The sequence below is a fragment of the Aspergillus ochraceoroseus genome (genome assembly GCF_002846915.1).
Source record: "Aspergillus ochraceoroseus IBT 24754 chromosome Unknown P175scaffold_7, whole genome shotgun sequence".
Lineage (NCBI taxonomy): Eukaryota > Fungi > Ascomycota > Eurotiomycetes > Eurotiales > Aspergillaceae > Aspergillus > Aspergillus ochraceoroseus.
In genome coordinates this window covers 526019-549043 of record NW_024468482.1, presented here as the reverse complement: position 1 = coordinate 549043, position 23025 = coordinate 526019, and the positions used below count along the sequence as shown (strand labels likewise).

Below are 23025 nucleotides of genomic sequence, written 5' to 3'. Positions count from 1 at the left end.
ATAGACCAAAGAGCAGACGGCATGGTCCCGGCCACCTATTAACATGGACGAACTTCCATGGGATCAGGTGAAAGCAGGAGACCTGGAGAGCCTGCAGGTCGTTCTCTTCTCCAGCTCGACTGTCCGCAGAACTCGCGCTCTTCAGGATCTCCGTGAGAAAATCGGTACTTACCCTCCCCCTCCTCCCTCTATTTTACATAGCCCAATTCTGACTTGCATGCCTCCATTGTCGCTCTGACAGGGTCTGATCTGCCGTTACAAACTCGCCAGCCCCTTCTCGGTCTTCTTTTGAAGACTTTCCCCCGATACGTCGATCGTCCCTCCCGCCAGGCCGTCCAGCAATGTCTCCGTTCGCTGCTGAAGGCACCCGTCCCGACCGACGATCTCAAATATCTCGCATTGAAATTGCGGGCTGAGGCTTCTAAAGCTAGTTTAGATGCGGGTTCTGCCTTGGTTCTCGTCGAATGGTGCTCAATTATCCTGCAGATTCTCAAAGGTGACCCGGAGACACCGCTGTCTGTGGTGTTGGAGGTCATTGCCCTAGATGCCAGGGCCCTGGAGACCTGTCTGGCTGCACGCCCCAGGCCGCCAGTGAAACAGTCCGCTCTAAGAGTCACCAGGCGTGCTCTCCGTGCAGTCTTCTCCTCGAACACCTGGGGCGCCGATGCAGTTCGTCAATCCGTTCAACGGCTGACTAGCGATGTGGTCGCTGGGCAGAAGAACGCACCATTCCTCGGTGTGATATCCGGCGTCTGTGCGCGCATCCCGGACAAGAAGGCTATCCTAGAGGAGGAGGAAAAGAAGGCGATAATGACATTTGTCACCAAGGAATTGATTGCATCGAAGTCTGCACCACCCTCGCACATTGCAAACTCCATGTCCGACTTCTTCATCTCGTTCGTTACTCATGATGATATTATGTCGGAGCTGATCCCGCCTCTCGAGAAAGCCATCCTGCGGTCTCCAGAGGTAGTTTTCAGTGGACTGGTGCCAGCGCTGTTTTCATCATTGCCAGAAGAGATCGATCTATCCGAGGTTCTCTTCTCTCGACTGCTGAAACACCTCCTATCGAGCATGAAATCAAACAACCCTGCGATCAGGCAAGGAGCCCTCGAGTCTTTTGAATCGTTACTTTCTCGATCTAAGACGGAAAGCTGGCTTGCGAAGATTGTTAGCGAAGTCATTAGTCCCCTGAAGACACAGAAGATTACGAATCCAGAACAACGTGCGATATATGCTCAGGCGCTTTCCGCAGTCTCACCGTCAGTCGACCTATCGAAGGAAATTGTACAGGGCTTCGTACCGTTATTCTCCCGCGAGTCCAATGAGGCTGCCCTAGAAGAGGAGATCAAGGCTTTTTCCAAGCACCTTACATACCTCATTCAATCAAAGGCCAAAATTAGTGACGAAGTGGTCAATGCAATTGTCAAGGGATCTTCCGATAAAAAGATTCCTTTCCGAAAGCTGTGGCAGCTCAATGTCGGCGAGGCGGTTTGGCAAGCTGAATCTTCTACCCTAGCGAGCCCAGAGGTCGAGCCATTTGTAACCAAATTCTTGGACAAATTGAAGGATATGTTCAAAGAGGTTTCATCCAACCCACTGCCATCGGCTCAAAGTGGATCTCTTTCCACTGCCTACGTGTACCTCGCTCTCTCCGGACGATTATCTACGCTGGAGAATTTCGATAAGGCGGCCTGGGAAGAAACAGTCGGCCAGTCGATGGTGCTTCAACCCAAGCCTTCCTTCCTCTTAAACCCGAAAGCTTACTCGAAGCTGACCTCCCAAGCGGAAGTCCAGTGGGTTGTGCGAACTCTTGCTTCAGTTCCCTCTGCGTCCAAATTCGAGAAGGCCGAAACAGCAGCCAAGAGTGCATGGGCTGAGGCATTCATATACGCTATCACAGCCCCAGGCCTCCATAACAAGTTCAGAGATGAATCTGCTCGTTCGCTCTCCGGTGTACACCAAAAGGATATTGGAAGTATGGGTCGAGTCGTTGTGGATGCTCTCTGGGCTTGGATCCTTTCCTTCAGGAGTGGAGAGAAAGAGTCTGCTGCAGTGTCTGCTGGTCCTCAGAGTGAAAAGTTCCTCCATCTGATTGCCAAGGCAATCTGTCCTCCGGCTTCCAATGAGGAGGCATCGACCCAGACTGGGGCTGACCTGAAGACCCAACTTATTGAAATGCTAGTCCTTGCTCGACCGGAGTTGATCCCAAATGTTTCTTGGATCGATCTTTGTCTGAGAACTGGTACCGACCCTGGCAATCTTGTCCGTGAATTTCCAGAAAACTGTATGAAGCAGTTGATCCGGGTGCAAGAGGTCTGTAAACTTATCTAGACAAGTCCATAGTACAAATGCTAACCAACTGCAGGATCCCGTTCAGTCTAAGGTTCCCCAAGTGGACGCCGCCATGTGGAGTGCAGCAGGAGATCTAGCATTTGTGGCTCCGGATGACATGGTCCGTCAACTTGTCAATCAGATCAAGGACGATTTGGATGTTTCGCGCTCATCCAAATTTACCCCCGCAGATGCGGCGATTGCTAGAACTCCCGAAGGAACAATGTTCGTTGATGTGCTAAATAAGTCAAAACAGCCTGCCTTCGATAAGAACACCAAAGATTACGACATCCTCAAGTGGGAAGAGGAAATGCGGACTCAGTTGGCCCTGAAAAAGGGCGAGAAACCGAAGAAACTCACCGCGGACGAACAAGCTAAAGTTAAAGCTCAGCTTGCAAAGGAAGCCAAGATTCGCGAAGAGGTTCTACACGAAGCGAGAAGAATTGAACGAGGCTGTGGCATTATTCAGGGTCTTGCCGCCGGTCCTGCTGTCGATGCCGATGGCTGGATTAACACCGCTGTTACCTCGTTGCTGGGATTGGCAAAAGCGGGAGCAGGATTATTCACCGGCGATGTCATTTCGAAAGCGTATCTCAAATGCTCGGAGAAGTTGACATCACGTCTTGGTCCCCTGCGGCCTTTCGTGGGTGTTGCCACACTCCGGGCAACCGGCAAGACCTCGCTTCCTCTCGAGATGGAGGCAGAGCCCCTTGGAAGTAAGATTGACAGGATCCTGCTAAAATGGGTATGCTAACCTCGATATAGAGCTTGTGACAAGAATTCTGTATCGTCTGCGCTTCGCATCTGAACAACGCCCTCTCGATAATGCATCGCTGGCTTACGTTCTTCCCTTGATTTTCATGGTTCTCACGCGCAACGGTATTGAGGAAGACAAGGGCCACGAAGAGGGTGAGCAGGTTTTGCTAGCCATCGAGTTCCTGTCCTTCCACTCAAGTTCGTGTAAGATTCCTCTCTATTAGAACAAAAAGCTTTCCCGCTCTGACCTCCTTTCTAGTCACGGATGACCGTCTTCCTCGAGTCGAGGTTCTGAACCAATTGATTACCGCGATGCAAAGATATACACAGCACTACAAACTTATCAAGGACACTCTCTTTGACTTCTGCAGGGGTATCTCGCCAAATATTCTCAAAGAAGAGCTGGGCATTCTTCTCAAAGGCACGATCGTTCCCGACACATCCGTGCGGCTGTCGGTTCTGCAGGCTATCGAAGCCGAAATTGACCTGACTGACCTTGATTTCTCTGAGCACATTTGGCTCGAATGTCACGATCAGGCCGAGGAGAATGCCGAGGTCGCTGAGAACATCTGGGAAGAGAATGCATTGGAAATTGACGATTCTGCCTACGGCAAACTCATCCCATACCTTGACTCGCAGGACTCACAGCTCCGCGGAGCCGCCGCTCGTGCGCTGGCCCATGCAATCGAGTCCAACCCGTCCGTATTTGAGGATATTGTCTCTCAACTTCAGTCAAAGTACGAAATTGAGATTCGGCCCAAGGAACCCGAAAAAGACATGTATGGAATGCCAAAGAAAATGGATATGATCGACCATTGGGAATCCCGAAGCGGTATTGCACTTGCTTTCGGGGCCATGCAGAACTCCTTTGAGGGCGAGCAGATAGTCTCGTTCCTCCGATTCCTGATTGAAAGAGGTCCACTCATTGATCGAAATGCTGTAGTGAGGTCTCAAATGGCCGATGGCGGTAGGTCTGTCATCGCTGCACGTGGTCAGCAGAAGGTGGAAGAATTGATGAGACTTCTGGAGACAACCTTGGAAACTTCAGACAAGGGAAGTGAGACGTCGGATCTTCTTAACGAAGCCGTGGTTGTTTTGTATGGATCTCTTGCCCGTCACCTTAAAGCAGACGATCCGCGCTTGCAAACAGTTATCAAGAGGCTTCTTGCTACCCTTCCAACGCCTTCCGAAACGGTGCAATCCGCTGTCTCTGAATGTCTTCCGCCATTAGTTCGACTTGCCGGCCCGCAAAGCGGGCAGTATGTCCAAGAAATGTTGGATCAGCTTCTACAATCGAAGAAGTATGCCACTCAACGCGGAGCCGCTTATGGACTGGCCGGGATTGTCAAGGGCCGAGGTATTACTACATTACGCGAGTTCCAAGTCATGTCCCACCTGAGAGCAGCCACCGAAAATAAGAAGGAGCCACATCAAAGACAAGGAGCTTTATTAGCTTATGAGCTTTTTGCAACCATTCTTGGGCGCACCTTTGAGCCATATGTCATCCAAGTGGTCCCGCAGCTTCTAGGCAGCTTCGGAGATCCAAATGCTGATGTTCGTGATGCTTGTCTGGATACCGCAAAGGCTTGCTTCTCAAATCTCAGCTCGTTTGGAGTCAAGAAGATTCTTCCAACACTTCTTGATGGCCTGGATGACACTCAGTGGCGTAGTCAAAAGGGTGCCTGTGACCTTCTCGGAGCTATGGCCTACCTTGACCCACAGCAGCTGGCGGCCAGCCTCCCCGACATTATTCCTCCGCTTACTGTCGTCCTTAATGTTACTCACAAAGAGGTACGCAACGCTGCAAATCGCAGTCTCCAGCGATTCGGTGAAGTTATTAGCAACCCTGAAGTCAAGTCCTTGGTTAGCGTGCTTCTGAAGGCCCTGAGCGACCCTACGAAGTTCACGGATGAGGCGCTTGATTCTCTTATTAAGGTGTCTTTCGTCCACTATCTTGATGCACCGTCTCTCGCACTGGTCGTTCGTATTCTCGAGCGTGGTCTTGGTGATAGATCGGCGACGAAGCGCAAGTCCGCCCAAATTATCGGCAGCTTAGCTCACCTTACCGAGCGAAAAGATCTTATTTCGCACCTGCCCATTATCGTTTCTGGTTTACAATTGGCGATTGTCGATCCAGTTCCTACCACTCGTGCTACTGCATCCAAAGCCCTTGGTTCGCTCATTGAGAAGCTCGGAGAGGATGCTCTGCCTGATCTCATACCCAACCTCATGTCAACGCTTAAATCAGACACCGGGGCTGGCGACAGATTGGGTTCTGCTCAAGCTCTTTCGGAGGTTCTGGCGGGTCTGGGCACAACCAGACTCGAGGAGACTCTGCCAACTATTTTGCAGAACGTGAGCAGTTCAAAGCCCGCTGTTCGGGAAGGCTTCATGACGCTCTTTATCTTCTTACCTGCTTGTTTTGGAAACAGCTTCGCGTCCTATCTCAGCAAAATCATCCCCCCTATCCTTTCTGGTTTGGCTGATGACGTTGAGTCCATTCGTGAGACTTCTCTCCGAGCTGGTCGTTTGCTGGTTAAGAACTTCTCTTCGAAGGCTATCGATCTGCTGCTTCCCGAGCTTGAACGCGGTCTTGCGGATGACAGCTACCGCATCAGATTGAGTTCCGTTGAGCTGGTCGGTGATCTTCTCTTCAGCCTTACTGGCATCACGGCGAAGGTCGACGCCGAGGAAGAGCCCGAAGAAGCCATCCAAGCCGGTCAGTCGCTGCTCGAAGTCCTCGGAGAAGAAAGAAGAAACAAGGTTCTGTCATCCCTGTTCATCTGCCGTTGCGATACTTCTGGCCTTGTCAAGAGTGCGGCAATGGGTGTCTGGAAATCTCTTGTCGCCTCTCCAAAGACACTCAAGGAGATGGTTCCTGCCTTGTCTCAGCTCATCATTCGACGCCTTGGCTCTTCCAATATGGAGCAAAAGGTTATTGCTAGCAATGCTCTTGGAGATCTTATCAAGAAGGCTGGAGAATCTGTCCTTGCCACTTTGTTGCCTTCCCTTGAAGAGGGTCTACAAACTTCGCCAGATGTGGACGTTAAGCAAGGTATTTGTATTGCGCTCAAGGAAATCATCAACTCCTCCTCCCCTGAAGCCCTTGAAGATTTTGAAAAGGTTCTCATCTCAACCGTTCGGGTGGCGCTGGTTGATCATGACGAAGATGTTCGCGAAGCGGCTGCGGAGGCCTTCGATGCCCTACAACAGATCCTGGGCAAGAAGGTAGTGGACCAGGTTCTGCCCCATCTCTTGCTCTTATTGAGAAACGACGAAGATGCCGAGCAGGCGTTGTCGGCGTTGTTGACTCTGCTCACCGAGCAGACCCGCGCCAACATCATCCTACCCAACCTTATCCCTACTCTTCTCACATCCCCTGTCTCGACATTCAATGCTAGAGCTCTTGCTTCCCTGGCTGAGGTTGCTGGCTCTGCAATGTCACGTAGACTACCTACCATTTTGAACACGCTTATGGACAACATTATCTCATGCACAGATGATGAACAGCAAGAAGAATTGAGTAGCGCATTTGACACCATCTTGGTGTCTGTGGATGAATTTGACGGACTCAACGTGATGATGAGCGTGATGATGACCCTTATTAAACATGATGATCATCATCGCCGCGCACGCGCAGCTATCCACCTGAAGAAGTTCTTTTCGGAAGCAGAAATCGATTTCTCCAGGTACCATCAAGATCTTATTCGCGTCCTGCTCATTTCTTTCGATGACAGCGACAAGGATGTTGTCAAGGCCGCATGGGGAGCCCTTGCCGAGCTTACATCTCACTTGCGCAAGGAGGAGATGGAGGTTCTCTCCGTATCCACGCGCCAGATCCTCAGGGGCGTTGGAGTGCCCGGAGCGGACCTTCCTGGCTTTGGTTTGCCAAAGGGTATCACAGCTGTCCTGCCCATTTTCCTCCAGGGCTTGCTCAATGGCAGTGTCGAACAACGTACCCAATCTGCCCTGGCAATTGCCGATGTTATCGATCGTACAGCCGCGGATTCATTGAAGCCATTTGTCACTCAAATTACGGGTCCGCTTATCCGTGTTGTTTCCGAGCGCTCAGTGGATATCAAGTGTAAGTCCATTCCTTACCCGCCGTTCTGTCATTTATGCTAACAAACCCTATCAGGTGCTATCTTCTTCACGTTAAATAAACTCCTGCAGAAGATTCCTCTGGCTGTTAAGCCATTCTTGCCCCAGCTTCAAAGGACATTTGCTCGTGGTCTAGCCGATCAGACTAGTGAGACTTTGCGCAACAGAGCGGCCAAGGGTCTTGGAATCCTAATCACGTTAACACCCAGGGTCGATCCTCTTATTGCCGGTATGTAATTCGTTTTTTACGTTATAAGAGCATACAACATACTAACTTAGTAACTAGAACTCATTACGGGAACAAAGACAGCCGATGTTGGCGTGCGAAATGCAATGATGAAAGCTCTCCAGGAAGTAGTGGGCAAGGCTGGTTCAAACATGAGCGAGGCTTCGAAGAACTCAATTCTCTCGCTGATCGATGATGACGCGAGCGACCAAACTGGTAGGCTTTGTTTTTTTTTGCATTTACTAGTCGAATGACGAGCATGCCTTTAAAAACTAACGTGTCCCAGATACCGTTGCAATCACAAATGCCAAGTTGCTCGGAGCACTTGTAAAGGTTCTTCCTCCGGCTACTGCAGGCCCGCTTATCAAGTATGTTCATATTTTCATTAATCTTAAAATCTCGAGCTAATGATTTTCACCCAAGGGGACGCGTTCTCTCTGCAAATTTCTCTCACGCGTCAATACTGGGACTCAATGCTTTGCTTGTTGAATCTCCCTCGTCCCTGACAGAGCAATATGCTACAGAGACTCAAAACTTGATATGCCAGGGGGTCACCCACAAGGATGTAAGCTCCTTCTAAACCCTCAACCTAACTTGTCAGTATCAAATAATGCTAATTCCATATAGCCCTTCATTTCAGAAAACAGCGTCATCGCCGCTGGAAAGTACCTGTTGCTTGAGGAACAACATAGCTTCGAAACCAACAAAGCTATCTTTGAGGCCTTGGCACCTTGCATTCAGCCAGGCACACCTTCCGACACCCGCCGGTTGACGTTGGTTGTGATACGTACAGTGAGTCGACTTCGCCCAGAGTTAACCCGGCCCCATCTCGCCCTTCTCGCGCCACCCATCTTTGCCAGCGTTCGCGACCCGGTTATCCCTGTCAAGCTGGCAGCAGAAGCTGCCTTCCTGTCCATCTTCTCGGTGGTGGACTCGGAAAGTGCAGTCTTTGACAAGTATATGGCTGGGCCGGGTGCTGAACTGGCTCCTGGACCTAAACGGAGTATGTCGGATTACTTCAAGCGTGTTGCGCTTCGCCTTGCCAATCAGGCCCGAGAGCGAAAGGAGGCTGAAGGTGGACAGGGCGGACTGGGTCTTTCCAATGACGAAGTGGAGGATGAAAGGGAAGTGTGGAGCGTTGGAAAGGTCGAGCTTGAGGAGGGGTCATTTGGCGAAGAGTGATCCTAGTTCTGCATAGCTACAATGTTTATAGATAGATATATACCCTTCTGTTCTACGGGGGATGTCTATATCTGAGAAAAGTCGCTTCTACATGTCAATGATGATTTCTTCATGTTTAATATTCTCTGCTCTTCTGCCTGTGGTGCTAGGTCACCTGATTTATACGGGAAAGGTCACGTGCTTCTACGGGAAGCGAAGATTCCAAAATTCAAGTTAAAAACACCACGGCGATGGAGATGATGATGAAAGCGGAGAAGAAAAAAAATAATGTCAGTGAACTAGACCCCAAGAAGCAAGATCCTGGAGGAACGAAACGTGCTACGACAATGATTGGCGACCCTCGAAAAGTCCCAAGGAGAAGAGAGACTCGTCTGGGGCACAAGCCCTAGAGTGGATTCCCTCGCTTAGAGCACAGTCGCTTAGCTAATCATCCGCCCGTATCTCAAACTCCTCACTTCTAGGAATTCTACCCGTTGTCGAGTGCAACGAACATCATCCGCCAACGACCGTCGATACGCCGACATCAAGATGTGAGTCCATCTCCCGGAGTTGATATTATCGTTATGTGGAGGAAATACTGTTCCTGGATGGCCTTTTTGCCCAGTGTTTCGCCCTCTCGACACTGTTCCAGCTGGGCTTGTGTTTTCCTCCACCTTTGTCTTCGCTCCTCGCACGGATTTCTTTGAGAGATGAGAGAAACCTCAAGCTGACCGCAGTCGTTTTCTCACTCAACAGGGTCAACCTTCGCACCCAGAAGCGCCTGGCCGCCTCCGTGGTGGGCTGCGGCAAGCGCAAGATTTGGCTCGACCCCAATGAGATGACCGAAATCTCCAACGCCAACTCCCGTCAGTCCATCCGCAAGCTCGTCAGCGATGGCCTCATCATCCGCAAGCCCGTCACCATGCACTCCCGTTCTCGTGCCCGTGAGCTCGCTGCCGCCCGCCGAATTGGCAGACACAGGGGTCTGGGTAAGCGTAAGGGTACCAAGGAGGCTCGTATGCCCAGGTATGGTCTACCCTCTTCCTCTGGAGTTTGAGAAGGATACTTTGGGAAAATGGAATACGATCACAGCTGTGTTGGATGGTTGGCATCAAAGAAAATTGCTTACTGATGGGTCGGTTGTAATCTAGCTCTCTCCTGTGGATGCGCCGCATGCGTATTCTCCGTCGTCTCCTCGTCAGATACCGTGCCGCTGGCAAGATCGACAAGCACCTTTACCACGAGCTTTACCACCTGAGCAAGGGTAACACATTCAAGCACAAGCGTGCCCTGATCGAGCACGTAAGTTGCCCTCCTTCACCGGCTATGAATCCTTTTAGCTGGGTTATGCTCTGCACGCTCGAACCCATCCTCGTACCATACAATACAGGTGAACTGATGTTTTTTCCCTCTACAGATCCAAAAGGCCAAGGCTGAGAGACACCGTGAGCGTGTCCTCAAGGAGGAGATGGATGCTAAGCGTGCCAAGAACAAGGCTCTCCGTGAGAGACGACAGGAGCGCATCGAGGCCAAGCGTAACGCTCTGGTCGAGGAGGCTCAGGAGTAAATGCTTTGATTTATTTTCCTTCGTTGACGAATTTTGGCGGTGCGGAGGTTTGAACTGGGGGAATCGATCAGCCAAGCGATATCATTTCAGGTCGACCAATCCACTTTTTTCCACATTCCAGGTCTGGCTCGGTGCGATTGATTCATCCGGGAAACCCTGGGACTGGGTTCGGGAACAGGGGAATCGTCTCTTTTCTTTACTTCTCTCTTTCTCAGGCGAATGTGGATCGGAGTGGGAGAGAAGGTAATGACAAGGAGGCAAAAAAAAGGAATGAAAAAATATGAACAAATATTTTAAACCAAATCAATGGCATGGCGCTTTGTGTGTGATATGACAACTTGGATTGATTGCATTCTACTCTCATCTTCTGCCCTCCAACCTTACCGGATGTTTGTGGGATCCGATGTTTCTAAAATATAATGTCGTAACGTTCATATCTTGGGGACTGAAGCTGTAGGCATAAAGTTGTAGAGAGAGGCTACATATAATTTGAGGATCCTAACTCTCAAGTGTCGTCTCTTGACAGTCCACCAGTCTCATACAGCAATAGTGTATTATTTCACCATTATCTGCTGATGAGGGTTCAAATATATATATACATGTACATAGACAAGTCAAAATGTACAATTCACTACCTAGGGACCAGACCATCCATCCATAACTCGACGGTGTCTTTTAATTATTGCCTTTGACTATCTACAATTTGAAGATCCCGTATATATATAACTGCCCTCGTCTGTTTATATAGGTTTCTTGCCTATATTGTCCTGTGCAGCTATATGCTCATAGTACCCCAGGCATTCATTGAGAATTCTAGGAGCGTTTTTTGAAGTTTCCAGGCATAGGATAGAATAGGATATCCTGCAGATAGTAAGTAAGTAGAGACAAAAAAAAAAAAACAGATTGGATTAGACGCGTATAGTTAGTTAACTAGTTAACATAACATGCTGATTAAGTCTTTTGTAGCCTTCCCCCTCCGTAATGGCCCCCGAAATGCGTTAAATCTCAAGTCTATAAACATGCATATGTTTTTCCTGTGCCTGTACGTATGTCCGGTTCGGCAAGTCAGGGTGCTGACTACTATACAGGTTATCGTACAACAAGATACACCCGTCACTATAATAAGGAGGTTGGAAGAGTGTTAGAACTCCGCCTGGACAGGGTGATTCGGACAACATCCAAGTCGAATTGATCACTTCGCGTGCTATTCCTCGCCGAGTCTCTCGTGGCTGCTTCGATTGGATATGATGGCTCATTCTCGGGTGGCGCCGTCATCATGGGGAAGCTGATCCGGCGATAGCTACTGCCTGTGCTGCTTCGACCGGGGAGAATAAGAGTGCTGCCCAGGCTGTCGTCGCTATGCATGGACGTCCTATCTACGGTATGGGAATCCTCGGGCCGTGTTATGTCTCCGGGGTTTCGAGGTAACAGGTCTGGTGGGGCGCGGTTTGCTGCTCGAGAGATTTCCGACCACGGTGGTGTAGATGCCTGTGCATCGCCATTGAGTGGGCTGAGAGTCGAGTTTCCAGCCATGCTCGGGATAATTGGGGGGTCGGCCCAATGCGTTAGCTCTGTGGAGTCCGGAAAGCGGCTTGGACCCCGAGGGGAGATTGGGGAGATTGGATCGTGATATGGACTTGCGCCTCCGATGAGGAGATTGAAGGTGGAATCAACGGGGGACGTATCCAAAAGATACGACATGCCGGACCGGTACTCCCTGCGTAAACTTGTCGTAGAGTCTACTGACCCGGCGGATGCTCGAGTCTCTCGGATCCCGCGAGAGCTCCAAACTCCAAATGAGCTTCGCTTTGATCGCCGTTGGAAGTAGAAGAAAAAAACCAGAAGCACCACGGCTATAAACCCCAGTCCACCAAATAAGCTGCCAAAAATTGCGCTTAGTGAAGTCCCGTCTTCATGATCTTGTTGAAATGTGTTGCGAAGAGGCTGTAACGAGGGTATGGCAGTTGGGGCTGTTGCCAAAGTCTCGGTGGCTAGGGTGGTGGGAATCGTGGAGCTCTCTGTTCTGGCTGGGTTGTGTGTCTCAGGAGATAGTTCTGGTAAAGAAATGAGGGATGTAAAAAACGATGCTGTGCTTGTACTCGGCGTACTAGAAGCCGTAGAATGTGCACTTTTAACGAATGTAGAATCGGTACTTGGGGATGGGCCAAGCGGTAAGGTCTCAGAGAACGAGGTCGGATTTGATGCCGTTTCCTGCGATGTAGTAGAGGCAGGAGGAGAGTTGGATTTGGAAGTAGTGAGAGACATCACAGCAGCAGTCCTAGGCTGCCGTGGAACCTTTGTGCATCTGAAACCCTGATAAAAGATAATCGAAGGGCTTGACGACATGTCGACAAGCCCGAAGGCTGACTAGGGCTTCCGGACACACACACACACACACACACACACCGCTAGATCAATACTATAACGGGAGGGATTAATATGTATTGTATGAAAAGCTGGAGCTTAATATAAGAGCAGGAAGGAATGGACGCCAGATGGGAAACAGCATATAAAAGTTCGATAACGTTTACTTGCAACGGCAATGAAGAGATTGACGAGAAGAAATACAATAAACCAAGGACAAACACGATCACGTTCGATGCCTCCTGGAAAGCCAAACTTCAACCCCGGAGAAAGGTAGCCAGTCCCATTGTCATGCGTGCAGACGTGTTTATCCCGCAAAACCTAGCTCCAATTCCTAGGAGGGCAGGAGACGACGTAGAGAGGGGGTGGAATGATGATTACCACTAACAGGGAGCACCGAGGGGAAATTAATCAATGAATACAACCGGGAGAGGGAATAAAATAAATACAAAGGACCCAGGCAAATCCAGACGAGTGAGCATCGAAACCCTAGACGCCACCGACGCTTGGGCTGTATGTCAGAAGCCACAATCACGTTGCTATAAAAAAAAAAGAATGTGCGGAGGCGGCGAACATTTTGATTGCTTCCGATCCTCTCCACCAGTGGATATCAATCAAAGAGGAGATCCAGGTTCTTAGTCGAAGGAATTAGATCGAAGGAAAGGATGAAATGGCGTCTAACCAATACGTAACCCTAAGGTGCGTTATACGAGAACAGCCTACAGTAAGCTACATACAGGGGCGGTGTGAACATTAGTCGACAGTAGAGGCCCTCTCCGACTCGGAAGGGAACGGCATCGCGTGCGCTTGACTAGAGATTGAGCTTCAAGGTATAGATAGACCCCAAGTGTGATCTTAAAATTAACCTTGCGTTGTCCAAGAATGAGAAGTAACGAAGTGGTGCCTAATTGGACAGGCACCAACAAGGAATCAAGCCCAGGCTGGCCAAAAACGGACTAGTGCAAACTCGATGAGGAAATGATGTCATGTGTGTTGCTGACTCAGCGAATTCCGGTCCGAATCGCTATTTTGGGAAAGGCTTCAGATTTCGTGTTACTTTCAACTGCTTCCAGTTGGTCTCTTCACTGAAATTGATTTATCTTCTACTCTCATCAATTCAGCTTTTTCATGATAATTCTACCATGGGAACCCTCGCCTCTATGAAAAACAAAAGCCTCCCGCTGTCAGAGCTAGGGAAAGATCGGGCTGAAGCCAAAAGCCACCGCTAAGGATTATGAGACAGGGGAGCACACGAATTCTGCTTGGCTCAAGCTCCACTCAAAGAGCATGGACTGTTGTTCGCGTTTAACTAATAACTAGTTCGGTCGACGGTTTAATTAAAAAAGTGTCCTCGGCACTTTGTCCAGTACAGTAATGATCTCAATTCTGGACCACCTTTGGCGGGCTTCAATACAACCGAGTACCAAGTCTTGGGTGATGCGAGTTCAAAAAGTCCAAGACACTCTATCTCCACTGTGCACGAATATTGACAAGTGACAACTTGGTGGTGGAGATGGACCGTGTTGGGGCAGGGGATCATCCATGCCAGGTGCCTATAACATCCCAACACCTTTCACACTAGTCCGGCGACTAATCCACCCCATTTGTGTCTTGATAGGCTGGGTGACCATGATCCCAATTCCCCTCTTTTCCTCCGTCCTGTACTTTGTACTTCGCGGCTGCCGGGGCGCCTCTATATCCTTTCCCTTTGGGACCAGCCAGCCTTCTCCCCCCCTCTGCCCCCTCCTCCCCCTTCCTCTCACAGCTCGACCATGGGATTGAATCTCCTGTATGTGCCACATCCTTTGTTTGCTACAGAGGATTCTTGCCCGGAGTCGTTATTCTTCCTGTTTTCCTCGCTTTCGCGGCCTTCCCCTCCTCTTTCTTGCAACCCCACCGCCACCAAATTATCATACTCGGCAACTAAACTCTCACCTTTTTCTTTGAGTTCCGAGAAGCTTTAGATGCAGGTGATCCTCCGATATTATTTCATTGGCACAACCTCCTTAGTTGATCAGATCCGATTGGGTTGGGTTTCGTTTCACGATTAAAGTAGAGAGAGAGAGAGAGAGAGAGAGAGAGAGAGAGAGAGAAAGCGCAACAGAGTGATTTATTTCCTTCAGGTTATCATTATTAAAAGACCCGGAACCCTGCATCATGTTTGGGTGGTGTAGTTCTCTGGGTAAGGCTTCCATCCCTTTATCAAAATCAAGAAAGGAGCCCTACATTTTCTCTACCGTTGATTTGTTTCCCTCCTCCCTTTTCTCTTTCCCCCTCACATCAATGATACCTGGGATTCAATTACCACCCTGGATATTTATCCACTCCTATGGAACTCGCTTCGACCCCACCTTCTAAGCGATCTAGGCTCTCGTGATGCTTCATGCGTGTCTTGCAGATTCCGCGTTCGGAGATCAAATTGGACACTAGAGGCCAAGATGAAGAAGAGAGACTAGTTATCTAAAGCACCATCGTTCCTCTAGACACAGAACAGAAGACAAACGAGCTTCCACAATGGCATTGTTTCATCTCTTTAGAACATATCCTGAACACTGTGGACAATCATGATGCCATCAGCACACCTCCATGCTAACAATCACTGCAGGTCTCCCTGCAATGGGATCAGATCCAGAGGAAGAGCGCTTCCCGCCACCAACCCCAACGCCTCTGGATTTCCCCATCCCCAATCCCCCCGATGTCCCCGAGACAGCCTCTGAATCCTCCTTGCGGGGCATGCAAGCCGTACTTGCCTCCATCAAACGCCCGCAGGATATCTCCCGACACAGATTCAAAGACCTCAATCTGAAAGTGGAGTCCGATATCCCCGCGACAGAGATCGTCTACTGTCACGATAGAGCCAAATCCGCCCCACCTTTACCATGGGAATTGGACTCGTCTGACCCCTTGCGTTCCTTGGGGCAGGCAGTTTCGGAGGACGGATCGCTGATATTCATGGAGAATGGGAATGCGTATCCGCCAAAGGAGAAATTCGAGGCCTTAGAGCGAGAGCTTTTGATCGAGAATGATGATGCGTTTCGCGAGGTTGCAAGGCTGCCGCCTCGTCCGGGCCGGGATCGTGTCCGGGTCACCCAAGCGAGGAAGTTCTGGACGGCACTGGAGCGGATGTCTCAGTACTGGGATGACAGTTTGGATGAATACTTTGAGCGTCCTAAGACGCCGGAGCCAGGGCCGCAATCCGAGTCGAAGCTAACGGGAGAAGGGAGGCCAGGCAATGATGATCAAATGCAGACAGATGATGCTGTGGCTGCTTCTAACCAGTCCCAGTCCGATGCCCAAAGGGATCTGGACAATGACTGTGCGCCACGCGCTCCAGCGTCTGGAGAGAGCGAGGACCCGAAGGACGAAGAACAGCAACCAGTGAAACAGCAGGAACTGGTAAAGCGGTACCGCGGCCGTCGCATTGCTGCAGGAACTGACATGCCAGAGGATGTCCGCGAGGAAACCGTCCGTGCACTAACTGAGATGGCCGCCTGGCCCTTCGGATGCCAGGTTTCGCTCCCCATCATGCCGCCCCGATTAGCTGTGGGTACGTTACTTTTCCCCGTAAGGAAAACGTTTGAGGCGACGAGGGCCCCCAAGGACCGGCAATTAGCGAGGAACGGCATGCTGGAGGGCCCTGTCTTTGTTGCTCAGTGTCGGAATGAAGCGTCGTTCCGCGGCCCAGAGGAGGCCCCTGGCTCCGGGTTCGGCGATACCTGCGACCTCATGCGCGAGGTCGGGTCGATGTTGTTAGCTGCTCAGGAACGAGCCCGAGAGGGGAGGATGGAGGTCAGGCCCGGCGAAGGCAAGTGGTACACAACTACGCCGCGGTGGGGAGGCGCGCCGAATGATGCTATCGGCGACAGTGCCAAAGTACTCAGTGAGCAGGAAAGGCAGGCATCAGGGAACAACCGCAAGCGGTCCAAGTATGAGCATTCGCTGTTGGGGTCTCGTCGACCAGGTATCGCGCGGAAAATGAGTAACAGCGAGAAGTGGAAGATCGTCCAGCCGGGTCCTCCGTTATGGGATAGGCGAATGAGATATATTCAAATTGGGAAGCCCAAGGACAGTCCTTTTGATGATGTACGTTGGCAGTTCGGGGATCTCTCTCTCTCTCTCTCTCTCTCTCTCTCTCTTTCTCTGACAAACTCTTAGATCTATATGCTATCCTCCATAAATCACCATCTTGCCATCCTCCACCTGCGAGTTCATCGCAGATATATTGATATTCTTGCCACAGGGAAGAGCAACTTCTCTGCCGACTCGAACACATCGGAGCAGCCATGGCATGTACTCCAACTCCGACGAACGAGGTGGTTTGATTTGTTCGACACCCAAGATCGGCTCGAGGTGTTTAGGGGGATCTGGACGTTGTTCCATTGTCTTTTACGGAGCATGTAATTACTAATACTGTAGATGATTCTACCATGCGGAGGGTGCTCCTTGGTGGAAGGCGATGCGAGGCGTCTTTGTATAGTTGATAGACTACAGATTTCACCATATTCTATTATTTGCACCTGCTCTGTACTCTATAGTTACCACGGCTTAAAACGTTATTCACTCCTGATATCTACGTATGCCCGAAGTCCAAAGATACATATACATATGGATGCTATACCTTTCGAGCCAAAGCATTTAAACACATCACACACATACATAGCCAGAAAAATGCCTAGTTGATGGTCGAACTCCCTCTCTACTCCATACACCAAGAGCGATCTGATCTGTACAGTGTACCTCCCTCCCAGATCGAGATCGGGTCGATTTCACCGAGTATCTCCTGAGCGAGATGGTACCGATGGGATTACTGCTCTAGTGGTCGTACATCACATCACATCACATCACATCACATCCCCCGATACCAGTCCACTACCGGGCTCTCTCTCCCTATCCTGCTATTTCTGTAGACCGCAGCACATACCAACCAACCAAAACAGAAAGAAGATGGACCCAGTTCCTGCCTGCGCCAGAAATATGGATACCATCGCAGAACGTTCAGGCCGCGGGCCTGCGTTGGATCGAATAAGCCTGATTGGTAGATCTGGAGAACCAAGGTCGATAGATAGATTGGTTTCCTCGGCGGATCATTATTGATTAACTAGTTATTTGATTTTCATTGAATGAATGGGGTTGTGATTCTCTGGGTATTATCTATCTGTATATGTGTGTATACAATGATCAGAAGACCTAGTCTAGTGTCTCTAGAGTAACTATGTACGCAACGTATAGAGATTATATAGATATATATATATATGATGGAAGCTGAGGCGGGGACCAGCGGCGCCGCACAGAGAGTAAGGTAAGTGGACGCAGTTCACATTTATCCAGGATGAAATGAGACGAGTCGAATCCTTTCTTTCTTTCTTTCTTTCTTCCTTTCTTTCGTATGTCTGTGTCTGTGTCTGATTTGCGATTCCTCTGATTTCTGGATAGCATGTTGGCTGCACGGTACCGAGTAACCTAGTTAGTTCTTGGGACTGGAGCGGCAATTGGTTATTCTTGGATTATCTCTGGACGTATTCTGTATTTTATTTTTATTTTTCACTTGGTTCTGGCTTTGTTTCTCTGCTTCTTGTATATATCATATCATATCATATCGTATCGTATGGTATCGTGTGATGCCCTCTGTAGGTGTCTACCTATCCTGCACTATACTTAGTTACGGAGTACCTCTCGGACGGAAGGTTCTCTCTCTCTCTCTCTCTCTCTCTCTCTCTCTCTCCTCAATGGTATAATCGGATCGATAGACTAGATATCTATTCATGTACGGAGTATATCGATACACCAGGAAAAGAAACCAAGCCAGACAGGCCCAGCGGGCTCCTCCTCTCCCGGCCTTTTTCCATCTAGAAGGGTCGTGATTTATTGCTGATCATAGAGAGACACATGGCCGTTGATCAGGGGGAAGCGGGAGAAGGGGCCGGCGTACTTTTGTCGATACTGACTGCTCAATAAACAAAGCCCGGGCAGAAAGAAGGCTTGTACCTATGTATCTACCCAAGGTTATAACGCTCCATCCACGAACAAGGTTGAGGGCTTCCAGACCACCACCGCCAATATCAACCCCGGGTCTGGAAAGGTCAATTAAATCAAGATCATCGGTATAATCCGCCTTCTACCGTGCGTTGCGTTGCTGACGGGGGAAGAGGGGGATCTAGGCACTTCTAAAGGCTGACCATCTGCCGCTTGTCTTGTTGAAGAAGATGTCTTCGCACAGCTCATTGGATAACGCAAGCATATACAGAGTAGCTAACTATTCAATAGGATATAGGTTGGTTAGGTTGGAATTATCCCCCCCCCCCCCTTCCCCTTCCATGAATTCTCGTTATCTCGCAGTGGTATCCTTTTTAGATTTTTTTTTTTTTTTTTGAATCGGATATCCATACCCACTCGTTAACTGACTTAGTTAACTACTACTAGTATAGTGTAATAGTAGGTAATTATCACGATCAAGATCAATACGGAGGACTACCGAAGATACTCTGGGATTTCGGGCTGCAGTTTCAGCCCGTTGCTTGCTAGGACCATAACCTAAATCTAATCTGAACCTGGGCATATATAATAAATAATATATATATTGGGATCATCATTTGGCGGGAATACCCGAAGATCGGGCGGCGAACGGTCTGAGACAGCATCTACTAACTAGGTATGTACATGCACATGGACGGAGCAGCAGCCCAAGTATCTACCCCATACTCCAGAACGAGAATGCTAATCAGGTCTGGCCATGAGGGCTGACGCTGTTTGTCTCGTGGAAGGGCGGTGCTGGATTGCTACAAGGGTAACGTAACCTAACCACCAGGATGACAATAATAGGGTTCTTATTGGCCTGCAGAAGGGGGGGGGGGGCTGTGCTATATAGAGTACCGAGTACGAAGCCAACAAAATAAGGCGCTGGGTTAGTTATCAGTAGACGCCGTCTTTTACCTATATTAATATATCCTGCAAGTCTCTTTCGGTGGATCCTTCTCCAGACAGGGCAGGAGTTCGATTGCTATCAGGTAACAACAAGGAAGTATACCGAGCACACACAAGTGCATCATCGACGACCTTCAGGGGGATTCCCGCAAATGTCATGGAGGATGAGTGGCGCAGATTTCCTGCTGAGCTGGAGCACTGGAGTATACGGAGTACGTACGTACTCCGTAACTCCGTCGTAACAAAGCTCAGCGGCGGGTTCAGTGCCACGGCCCTTGCATTCAGATTTCCAGATTCACGCTGTACCCCACCACGCCTTTCCCAAGCAACAGGGTCAACGGCGAAGAAAACTCTGTGGCACGACCCCTGTTTTCCGGGTCCACGGTTCGTAACAGTGTGTCTCGACCCCTTACCCTTCTTCTTTTCTAGGCAGTGCGCAGAGAATTGTACTCTACAAACAGTATAAGAGGTAGTGCAGCCTAGTATCCGAATGAGGACGAGGGCTGGATTTGACCTCCACGGTACGGAGTACAGATGATCAAAAAGGCCAATCTGGACTATTAGCAAAAGGATGCTGGTATGTTTCTAAAAGTAGGATCCAGGTTAGCTTTGCATCCAATCGAAATTTGGGCAATAATACTCTATAGGATGACCAGCCACGATGCAGGAACCGTGATAGTTCCGGGGCAAATATATGACAGTTACTTTTCCTGCTTTAATTGAAAGTATTGCATGCATTGTAGCTGCGGCGACAACCGGCCAAGGATGCGATCAGAGTAGTTCTGGAATTGGAATATTTCGACCATAACAAAGTGTTGCCTCGGGATTTGAAATGCAGCAGTTTTGGCAGGCCTGATTGCCGTACTATGTGCATTATATGGAGTAAGCCACAGGGGTAAAAAAATACCCAGAGCTGCCACAATCCTTCAATGGATGTTGTCCGGTGTCGTGCAGAAAGCGGGTGTGGGGACGGCACTGTCCTTCGGATACCGACAATAATAACAGTCCATATGACAGGACGGCACTTGGAATTGGTGTACGGAGGGAGTACGGAGTAGTACTCTAAAATAATGTAATTTGGCGGTTTTTAACGCCGGGGTTGTTCGGCGTGTTTTTTTTTTTTTTTTTTTTTTATCTTTTTTTTCTGGCCTATGAGATGGTTGCAGATATTCCAGGCCAACGGAAATGTGATAGGTCTAGTGGCGTCCTAGGGAAAATGTATACCTCGGAGATGTGTGAATAGGGAGCATCGCTAGCGTCCAACCGTGAGTGCAAATCACCTTCGACTTTCTTCATTTTTTTTCGATGCAGTCGAAGCTATTTTTGCACCGTTGGGGCCGGAGGAAATTCGGTCGTTTCAGCGATAGACTGACGATCTGACAGTGATAGTCTGGCATGAGAATAGAACTGCAGAGCACTTGGGATTTGAAAAGGGGCCACCGTATCTGCTGCAACTCCAAGTGAACTGGTTCGAGAGGCCCCGTCCGGAGTGCATCAGAGAGCTTCTGTGGAACACGAAACAAGCCTGCATAAAAAGCACACATATGCACAGGGATCATGCACACTGCTATTGGATATAGACTCGCCGCTTGGCCATATGTCTGTGCGTCGAACCCAAGCAATTGGCTAGCATTGCTTGTCTTCAAATCCATCCTGCCAGGGAGGAGATAATGTGTATTCTAAACAAGATATAGATCGCATTTCCAATCTGACTGTGAACCACTGCAGTTTAACCCCATATTCTGGTCGTAACCCCTGGTAACCTGGACAGGGTTGGAGGTTTATTTCCAAGGCATTTATATCTATCTATCCCAGCGAGTTAGTTAGATCAGATGCAGCTGGAAAGCCAAACTCACATCCGTAAACGCCTGCAGAGACAAGAAAGTCTTCAGGAGTCCCCACCAATTGGAAAGGCAGATCGAAACCATGATCCAGGACCTTGGGAAAGTATATGAATGGATATCAAGATGGATCGGGATAGTGACTGTCCAAGATGTTCACCCACTTGCCGATAGAGTTTCAGCCTCTCGTCGCTGTGTCTCCATGGCTTTGGCCTTCAGATGTGAGTCCGATTCAACTGAATAATGGGTATGTCGTACAGATCCAGTCTGCAGGAATGGGTCTCCGTGCAGCCGCAAGACTGCTGATCGGATCCATGAATGCTGTTTGAGTGCTGTTTGGGGGGGGGGGAGTATCGCTGGAGCAACTGGACGGACACATTCCGACAATCGAAAGCCTTTCTCGCTATATCTCGAGAAACCAACGATTTAAGTATTCGATGCCCGACGCTCATCATTTGATGGACTGGAATAACAACACAGAGTACACTTGAAGACATAGCTCAGTCGAACGGAAGGGGACGTTCTCCATTACCCACGTTGGTTATCACGCTGTCTATAATTCTCCATGGAATCTGTCTCCGAAATCAAGTTCTCACCGCCAAGGTCCCATGGCGCCATATTAATTAATTATAACTTAGTTATCCTAAATTTCTCCTAAATTATGGAGTATGCAATTGGAGCTCATATTTGCGGGGAGGAGACAAGTGAGGCGGAGAGAACTCACTCCCATATTTCAGTTTTTTTCGTCGGAGTCGCCGTGACTCTCGTCCTGCTGACGGCCAAGGTAAATTAATTTGGGATCATGTTGTCAAATTGTGTTTGGGTTTCAATTTAATGATCGGGAACTCTGGTTCTGGTATAGGACTATTACCTCCAGTAGGTCGTCAGTGGCCTGGAGGTACACCAGCAGTTATACCAAGGTAGGTATATCGCAAGTGGCTCGTGCCAGGTCCGCAATCGCGCACGCATCATAATGAAACTCCGTCTCCTCGATCCGGAAAAAGAAGAGAATAAAGCAAAGCCACAAAATAATTCAGCAACCAATAAGATCGAGACTTCGGACTCTGAAGAAAGGGAGTGGGAAAACAAAAATCGGGCTGACGCTATTTCTCCGTTTAGATCCTTCCACCTAGCCAGCCACCAATAGGTACCTTACCCCTAAGGAAGTTATTCCCAAATTTGCCTTCAGGATCTCTCCAGGAGCCCAGCTCTTGCCTAGCCTCACTTTTCTTTTTCTTTCTTTTTGGTTTTGGTTTTGTTTCCATTATGCTCCGTGGTCCGGACGGCGTACGCCCTCGCCAATTAAATTATGATCCGCCCTGAACCATTCCATCGGGGTCACTAGACGGGCTATCCCGCTGTCAGATATTGGGTAGAACTTGGAAGACTTCCCTAGGCACTTTGGAAATTTAGAGTCCTGTTCTTGTCATCATTTGGGTTTGGATGGACGTGGGTATACACTTTGTTAGCTTGCTAGTTACCTAGGTACCAGGTAGATACATAGCTGGCCACTTGTTGGGTTATTTTCTGACTGGCAAAGAAGTAAGTCACCGAACAACTGACCTACTAGGATAGACTACCTGGTCAGGCAATACTAAACAGTTCCTCCGTACCTGCAAGACTCTCGACTTCTGACGGACAGCACTGAATGAACAACATACGTCCCCACTTCATGATGGTCGTGCGCAAAGTCAAGGCGAACTCATTGCCAGAGACCAAACCTACAGATACTTTGTACTCGGTAGTAGAGGGAA

General features: G+C 49.3%; 5 protein-coding genes across 5 annotated transcripts; 3 read left to right on the top strand and 2 right to left on the bottom strand.

Moving 5' to 3' along the window:
• Positions 1-43: 43 nt before the first annotated feature.
• Positions 44-8599, top strand: P175DRAFT_0443225 (putative translational activator; the record flags this gene model as incomplete). The annotated part of the gene is made up of 10 exons (XM_040894169.1): positions 44-164; positions 242-2316; positions 2369-3050; positions 3100-3294; positions 3350-7174; positions 7229-7420; positions 7478-7633; positions 7704-7785; positions 7841-7982; positions 8045-8599. The coding sequence occupies 10 exons, from the start codon at positions 44-46 to the stop codon at positions 8597-8599; spliced, it is 8025 nt and encodes a 2674-aa protein (XP_040750014.1).
• A 486-nt stretch (positions 8600-9085) lies between these two features.
• On the top strand, positions 9086-10441 carry P175DRAFT_0503416 (60S ribosomal protein eL19; the record flags this gene model as incomplete). The annotated part of the gene is made up of 3 exons (XM_040897631.1): positions 9086-9604; positions 9730-9880; positions 9996-10441. Coding segments are annotated over 3 exons (573 nt in total), but the record flags the coding sequence as incomplete, so codon positions are not given.
• An 820-nt stretch (positions 10442-11261) lies between these two features.
• Positions 11262-12491, bottom strand: P175DRAFT_0534364 (uncharacterized protein; the record flags this gene model as incomplete). Its single annotated transcript, XM_040900135.1, has 1 exon — positions 11262-12491. The coding sequence occupies one exon, from the start codon at positions 12489-12491 to the stop codon at positions 11262-11264; it is 1230 nt and encodes a 409-aa protein (XP_040750012.1).
• Positions 12492-15095: 2604 nt separating this feature from the next.
• On the top strand, positions 15096-16910 carry P175DRAFT_0442278 (uncharacterized protein; the record flags this gene model as incomplete). Its single annotated transcript, XM_040894116.1, has 2 exons — positions 15096-16592; positions 16665-16910. 2 exons carry the CDS (start codon positions 15096-15098, stop codon positions 16908-16910), a joined length of 1743 nt encoding a protein of 580 aa, XP_040750011.1.
• A 3660-nt stretch (positions 16911-20570) lies between these two features.
• P175DRAFT_0320515 (uncharacterized protein) lies at positions 20571-21260 on the bottom strand. The gene has a single exon (XM_040892842.1). It carries the CDS (start codon positions 21080-21082, stop codon positions 20723-20725), a length of 360 nt encoding a protein of 119 aa, XP_040750010.1. The 5' UTR covers positions 21083-21260; the 3' UTR covers positions 20571-20722.
• Between the last annotated feature and the right edge of the window lie 1765 nt (positions 21261-23025).

Coding starts and splice junctions, on each gene's coding strand:
- P175DRAFT_0320515 (XM_040892842.1), bottom strand. CDS start 21,082: ATGGATTTGAAGACAAGCAATGCTAGCCAATTGCTTGGGTTCGACGCA.